Genomic DNA, 7,959 nt, shown 5'->3' with positions numbered 1-7,959 from the left:
AACATTTTTCAAAGAAATTTAATTGATAATCACCAAGAGGAAAGGAAAAATTTTCACTTTTTTACGGAGCGCAGCGATCGTGCTGCCGCTTGCCTCGGTGATCACCTTACCCGTCATTCGAAATACTGTAACCAAATACACGAATTTTACAGAATTCCGCAAATCGGAACCCGGAAGTGTTTTCTACGTCATCACCGGATATGTACCTTTGATATCTCCGTTGGCAACAAAGCTTGGCGAGCATTTGGCGTTATTTTTTTCCCGTAAATTTTTCCGCGAGGTCAAGAATTGGCGCTAATTTAGTTCACGTGTTAATTAGCGAGCGTGAGGTGTGTATATTTTGCGCCATTCTTCTCGCTTTCCTTCAGCTATTTATCTTCTTTTTTTCTATTAATAATTATTTGTATTTTGTTATATTTATGATTAGTGTTTGATTTTCATTTAATTTATAGTTGCATTTTATTTACAGCATATATAATTATTGATCTGTGTTTCGATTTGTAGTTGTTTGTTTTGCCGATATGCAACCAAAAAAGATGAAATTACTTATAATTGGAGATTCAATGGTTAAATATTTGGATGAATATTTACCGGCGAATCTTCTGAATTATGAAGTAGATTTACATTCTTTTCCTGGTGCAACGATAGAAAGGTTAAGACGTAAGATATCCTTTTTGGACAATCGATACCATTTGATTTTGGTACATGTTGGTACCAACAATTCGAATGACAGTGTTGAAGATATTCTTAAAAAGTACGATTGCCTCTTTAAGGATATTAAACGTTTGAACCCAAATATCAATGTTATCATTTCAGATATCCTACCACGTGGTGAAGATTTTTTTCACAACTTTAAATCAGCGAGTAGCAGCTTTGAACCGTTTACAGGTAATTAATAGAAAGATTGTAGAAATTAATTCTCAACTTGAAAAGTACTGCCAAAATCGAGAAGCGTTTTTTATTTGCAGGTCGTCTCATCATTTTGGAGCTAAGTTATTGGCTAAGGATGGATTACATCTAAACCGTCTGGGGAACAAGAAACTTGCGGCATTTTCCTGGATAATATCAAGATTGTTTTGACTTCAAAGCCAGTTTCTACAAAGGTAAGTCCTTTTGTATTGCCTTGTGTTTCATTTACTACATTGGATTTTCCACCTCTGAGTGATTCTTTTGTTTCTGCAAGCCCTTCTTATCCTCTCTATTCAACTGTTTTAAAGCATGGTTGTGCTGTAGATGCTACTAAGAAGGCTAATTCTGATTTGAGAAATGCTGCTAAAGTTGCTTCTGGCTCTTGGTTGAAAAGGGTTGCTATTTCTGGTGCTGGATCTCGTTTTAAATGTGTTGTCCATGGTGGTGACTCTCATTCAAAGAATGCTGTTAACCACACAGATGGTTTTAGTTTGCATCTGCAGAATGATACCACCCCTGGCTCACATCCGAAAAACGTTGCCAACCCAGATGCTAGCTCTCGGTCTCTTTGCATTGCTGGCCATGGTGGTGGATCTCGCCCAAGGAACGCTTCTGTCCATAGAACTGGTTCTGGTTTGCATGTAAGGAATGGGACTAAACCTAGATGTCATCCTAGAAATGTTGCCATATGTAGTGTTGGCTCTCATTTTAAGTATGTCAATGGTTTTAGTTCACGTCCAAGGAATGCTGCCGTCCCTCGTTCTGGTTCTGATTTGCGTCCAAGGAATGTTGCTATCCCTGGCCTAAGTCCTGAGAATGTTGTCATTCCCGGTGTTGACTGTCATTCTAGACTTGTTGGTGTCCGTGGTACTGGCTGTCATCCGAAGAATGCTGCTTCTGGCTTGCATTCAAGGAATAACGTCACTCCCAGCTCCTGTCATAGAAATGATATCCTTGCTGATGTTGACTCCTCCAGGCGTGTTGCAGTCCATGGTTCTGGCCGTTTTCTGAGGAGCAGTGCTAGTTCCACTGTTAATTCTTCTACGAACACTACTGTCCCAATTGCTAGTTTTCAGAAGAAACCAATTCGTGCTTTTGGTGATGGTTTGTGTCCAAGGAGGGATTTGACTGTTAGTGGCAGTTTGCATCTGAAGAATGCTGCTTCAGCTGTTTTGCGCCTAAGAAGTGTAATGGCCTAGATGGGATCATCACTAAAGAATGCAGTCACTGCTGCTGGTTGTAGTGTACAGCAGGCAAGTGCTGTTTCTTTCAGTGATTGTTATCCATTGTATTGTGCTTCTGTTAGTGGCAAAGGGAGTTTAAAAAATGATCCAACAAATTTTGATATTTCACAACCTAAATTGTGTACAACAAAAGATGATTTTTACTCTGACTTTGCCTCTAGTTATGTTTTGCAGCAAAAGAACATTTCTATGACCAGAAAAAGCACTTCTTGTAGTTCAGGCCTAAGTTTCTTTCACTTTAATAAATTTTGTTTACTAAAAGATCATGTAGAAAGCAGTGAAATTAATTGTCAAGTGAGGAAAAATAAGTCTGTGTGTCCTATTCTGACTGGAGGGGGGTCCGAAATTGACTATAATGCACCATCGCTTTATCCTAGAAAATGTGATATTTGTAAAAAAAACTATAAAACTAAAAATTCTTTTAATAATCATAAAAAAAATTGCAAAGAAAAACTTGAAACTGAAAATTTTAAACTTTCAATAACTTCTCCTCAGAGTAATATTCTTATAAACATTGATAATGTATTGAGTGCTAAAAAATTAGAAATCAAAGAATGTATTAGTGATAAAATAGAAATGGCTTATCTTCGTAAATGTGAAATATGCTTGAAAACTTATAAATCGAAGAATTCATTTTATAACCACACAAAAAAAAAAAAAAAAAAAAAAAATGTTCAAATAAACAAGTACCTGATTTAAAACAAAATTTTTCATCTGTTTACCCTCGGAAATGTCTAAATTGTAATAAATGTTATCCTTGCAAATTATCATTTTTTAAACATAAGAAATTTTGCACAGAAGTTAATAAATTGTATGTATGCTTCATACCTGATTGCCATAAGTCTTTTACATGTGTTTTAAATTTTAATAAGCATTTAGCAGATGAACATAATTTAAATAACTTAAAAGAATATTCATTTGAAACAATGAGTTATTTTCAAGATTGGCTAGAACTGGAAGGAACCTCGACATTTACTTCATTCAGAAAGTTTTCTAAAATAACGAAAAATTCTAAAACTTATCATTATTATTGTTGTCAGTTTACCACGCAAGGTTATTCTGATTTTGAAAAAAAAAAACTAGTCGGAAAAATGAAAAAGGTACAATTTCAAAAAGTGTATGTTGTCCAGTCAGAATATGGGCTTGTGAAGAAATGAATAAAATCTCTGTTTTTTACTTTCCTAAACATAATCATGAGCAAAAGTTTGAAAATTGTAAATATCAGCCATTGAAACAAAGTACGCGATGTTTGATAAAAGCAAATTTACGTTTATCTGTGCCTCCACAAAAAATAAGGGATATCTTACAAGATGGATCAGGAAATCGCGAGAATAGAAATAATTTCCCTGTAAAGGAAAGCTTTGTCTCCCGTAAAACTATTTCTGCTTATTCTAGATATTTAAACAATTCATTGCGTCCAAGTAGTGATGCAGTTTCTGTTAATTCAATCATTGAAACTTTAAAATGTGAAGCATACAATCCTGTGTTATTATATAAGCCTCAGAATAATTCAACTTTGTACGGTCCAACTGATCTAGATAATCTTCCAAATCATAAAGTATCGTTTGCTCTTGGTCTTCAGACATGTGAACAGAAAGAAATGATGATAAAAGGTTGTACAGAGATTTTATGTATCGATTCTACACATAAGACTAACCAGTATGATTTTTACCTTCTTAATCTTATAGTACCTGATGAATTTGGTTGTGGCTATCCAGTTGCTCATTTTATTACTAATTTTCTAGATGCTGACACTCTTTATTGTTTATTTGATAGTTTAAAGTGTCGTGTACCAAATTTATATGTAAACTGTGTAATGACAGATGATGACAAAGTTACATATCCTGCATTTTCAAAGGTTTTTGGTCAAGATGTTAAGCATCTTTTATGTTCGTGGCACGTACGCCAAAGTTGGTTTGGTTCCGGCAACTAAATTCTAAAGTGGTAGATAAGGAAGTGCGACAAAAAATGCTAGGAGAATTAATAAAAATATTACATGAAAGAAACCAGATCACTTTTCATGATCAAATAAGTAAGTTTTTGAATGACTATTCTAGGAAAAGTAGAGATTTTATTGAATATTTTTCTGAAAATTATAAAAATAGATTAGAGGAATGGGCTTTGTGTTATCGGAACTTTCCACATGCATTTACTGATACTAACATGTACTGTGAATCTTTTCACAATCAGTTGAAAACTGTTTATTTTAAGCGGAGACATAATAGACGATTAGATATTTTAATTTCTACACTTCTGACAATTGAGAAAGATAAATATTTAAATCATACCTATAAATTATACACTAATGTATCTCCCAGAAATTCCATTTCTTGTTTAAGTAGGCATCAGAGAGGACTAAAAATTAGGGACAGTGATGTAAATAAATGCTCTGATACTTCTTGGACTGTTTGTTCTCAGACAAAAAATAAAATATATACTGTGCAGCGTCTTTTTGAAATTTGTCCGTGTCAGGATTTTTGCTTTTATAAGATGCCCTAAAGTATCATGTGTCTCATTGTGTAGTCACTTGTATCACTGCAATTGCTTAGATAAATTGCTGTGCAAACATATACATAAAGTGCATTCATTCCTTAATAGACAAAATGATTGTGTGTTTAATCCCTCGGGGATTAATCTTGAATCGAATCAGAAATGCAATGAAAGTATGAAATCAATAAATGTGTATTCTGTTAATCATTACAATCCACAAAGTATTGTGTTCATACAACATTAAATTCATTAGTTTCAGAATGTAGAGGAATTTTAAACTCGAATGAAAATTCAAGAGCAGTTTCAAGTGCATCATGTCCAGTTGCACCAAATCAAAAACTTAACCCACAATTGTTTAAAACTTCTAAAAAGAGAAAATTACAGAAATGTCAGCAGAATAAGAATCAAGATTTTAATGATAATGTAGATGACCCAGAAATAAATGAATGTGTGGAAAAGAAAATTAAATTTAAAGCCGGAGCATTTGATTTAAATGACAGTGATAAATATCTATGTGATTTAACCAGTGTTGATCAAAATAAATCATTTTCCCTTCCATTAAAGTCTAGTGAAGATATTTCTGAAAGAATTTTACAAATTGGCTGCTATAGTATCAATCGTATTGCTTTAAAGTCTTTAGATTCTTATATCAGTAAAAGTGAAGAATTTTTTATAAAATCGGCTTGTACAGATTTTGTTAGGGGGTGGTTATTTGATGTAATCATAAATGCATTTTTATACAAAATTTTAGAAAGTGATGATCAATATACTTTTGCTGATTCCTCGATTACCCAGCTTATCTTATCTGATGCATTATCACTTGGAAATGTTTTTCCTGTTTCTTTGAAATCTTTCAAATATTTATTGATTCCTGCTTGCATTGATTCTCATTGGGTTCTGATCATAGCAGATTTAAAGAAAAATACCTTTTATTTATATGACTCGTTAATAAATTCATGCAATCCAAAATACATAACTAATAAATGGTCTAATGTAATTAACAGTGAGTTACAAATTAACGGTTCATGGGATATTCAGTGTCCACCCACCGCGTGCTTTACAAAATGATGAAAGCAGTTGTGGGGTCTTCATCTGTTATTATGCATTTCAACATGTAAATAAATTAGCCTTAAATCTTCCTTTAGATACCCTTCAATTTAGAAAATTTATTTATAATATTTTAACTGAGAATGTTCCACCTTGTACACAGGAAAAGATAAATTTATCATCAGCAGAGCAAAACTTTTCAGTAAATGTTAGAATGAATAAAGATTTGACCAAATCATGTTTAAAAATACATGATATTGAAATTACACCATATATGTTAAAATCTATAGATCCTTTTATAAGTAATGAAGAAGAACACTTGTTTAAATCTGTATCTTCGTGTTTTCGAAAAGGATGGCTCTATGATACTATAATTGATGCTTTTTTATTTAAAATATTAAACAGTTATGAAGATTTTGCCTTTGTTAAGTCTAATTTACAAATTCCTAAACCAAATTTTTGTATTAAAGATCCATTACTAACAAGATTGAAATCAGCGAAATTATTTTTTATCCCTGCAAATTTAAATTGTCATTGGATATTAATAATAGTAAATATTCCAGATATGGTTTTTGAATTTTATGATCCACAAAATAAATCATGTGGGCAAGAGTATCAAATTTTAATTCATACATGGTGTGAGGTTTTAGCTAAAATATTTGCTACTAGCACTAAATGGAAAATAATTTGTCCTTCACATATTTTGCAAACTGATAATATGAGCTGTGGTGTCTTAGTATGCTACTATGCTTATCAGAGGATTAAAAATCAAAGTTTAAATACGCCAGTTAATATAACTGAATTCCGGAAATTGATATACAAGCATATAATTTTAAGTGATTGATATATTTAAAGAAATTTAAATTAAGAAATGTTTTTCAGGACAGCATTCCATTCCATTCCATATGATGCTTGAAAAATATAAAATATAATGGACAAATATTTTGCAATTCATCTGTTGCCATACAGTTTCTATAAAAACACTTTTTTTTTTTTTAGTTTGCATTATTTTGTAATGATGTTATATGGCCAATAAACAAATAAAAATGCTTATGTTTGTATGTAACTTGGTAGTATAAGAGAAAATTGTTAAAGTAGGCAACAATGAACCCTTTTGGCCAGGGTGATACCCCCAATTGTGGATAATAGAGAATAATTCATTTTATGTTAACAATGCATTCTCGGGGACCTACATGCCAAAATTTTCTCTTATTTTTAAAGAGGAATCAGAGAATTTGTACTTAACACTTCATCCCATTGACTCTGAAGGATTTCCTCAGGAATGATTAGTGGTTCTGCACCAATTTTCATGGCCAATGGGATAGTATGCAAGTACTGCAAATTTTTCTGTTCATAAATAATCTCATATCTGATCTCAATCTGATCATTTTTAATATTTCAGGCTTATGTTTGCAAAATGAATAGTGCATTGTTTTCAGTGATCTTGGCTGTTTCACAATTGAATTTAGTCTTCTTTATTTTTCAGTAAACGATTGGCAGGAATCTGGTATGTATTTAAAAGTCAAGAGCAAGCTCTGCCAGGAGAATTTTCTGAAACTGAAACTCATAAATTTTTGAGTAATATGGTTGAATAATAATATTTATACTCTATTCAAGGAATTTTATCTGATATGTCTTTATTTTCAGAAATAAAAGATGAATAAAAACTTTGTAAAATAATTATTATGTATTCTGAATAAAGTCTGGGAAAAAAATTATCCATTGTTGAATTATTTTTTACTGAAAATTACTCCACATATTAGGAATTAGTCATATCTATGAAGCATAATATAAGTAGTGTTTCTTACAAGACATTGACTAATACATTATCCCAATTTCTTCTTAAATAAAATATATTTTCATTCTTTATTTCATCATCCATGATATCAATTGATTTTCATTGATTAAGATTAAAAAACACTATAGTCACTTAAAAATGTGGACACTTTTTTTTTTTTTTTTAATCCCTGGTTAATAAGAGTACTTGCATATTTGTTAAGTTTCAGTACGTAAAGCTGTATACAAATTAAACTTTCACCTATTCCAATATCAAAAGAGCTACCAATAATTAGATATTTTAATTTTTCAACATTCAAAAACAAAGAAATAGGAGTGAACTTGCTGCTAATCAAAAAAATGAATATACTGGTCTTATAATAATTATGAAAAATGAGTGCTAAAGTTACAGCCCATTTTTTAATTTTTAACTATTTATTGCAAAATAAGGAGGCTTAAAAGTTTGTGTGTCAGGCAAAGGGCTTGTGGTCTT

At 31.7% G+C, this 7,959-nt stretch overlaps 1 protein-coding gene across 5 annotated transcripts; it reads left to right on the top strand.

The window, feature by feature from the left end:
- The first annotated feature begins 289 nt into the window (after positions 1-289).
- Positions 290-7,408, top strand: LOC146998949 (platelet-activating factor acetylhydrolase IB subunit alpha2-like). 5 transcript variants are annotated; one of them, XM_085812069.1, is made up of 4 exons: positions 290-888; positions 969-1,103; positions 6,912-7,022; positions 7,177-7,408. In XM_085812069.1, exons 1-2 carry the CDS (start codon positions 522-524, stop codon positions 1,019-1,021), a joined length of 420 nt encoding a protein of 139 aa, XP_085668195.1. In that variant the 5' UTR covers positions 290-521; the 3' UTR covers positions 1,022-1,103; positions 6,912-7,022; positions 7,177-7,408. The 5 variants fall into 5 exon arrangements, with proteins under 5 accessions (XP_085668195.1, XP_085668194.1, XP_085668191.1 ...); XM_085812068.1 differs by having other exon boundaries at positions 7,160-7,408; XM_085812065.1 differs by having other exon boundaries at positions 6,912-7,408.
- The last annotated feature ends 551 nt before the right edge of the window (positions 7,409-7,959 follow it).

The sequence above is a fragment of the Stegodyphus dumicola genome, chromosome 2 (assembly GCF_044657685.1).
Source record: "Stegodyphus dumicola isolate Sdum_Otavi_A_Nest chromosome 2, ASM4465768v1".
Taxonomy (NCBI): domain Eukaryota; kingdom Metazoa; phylum Arthropoda; class Arachnida; order Araneae; family Eresidae; genus Stegodyphus; species Stegodyphus dumicola.
The sequence above is the reverse complement of the archived record's forward strand: the minus strand, read 5'-3'. Positions and strand labels throughout refer to the sequence as shown.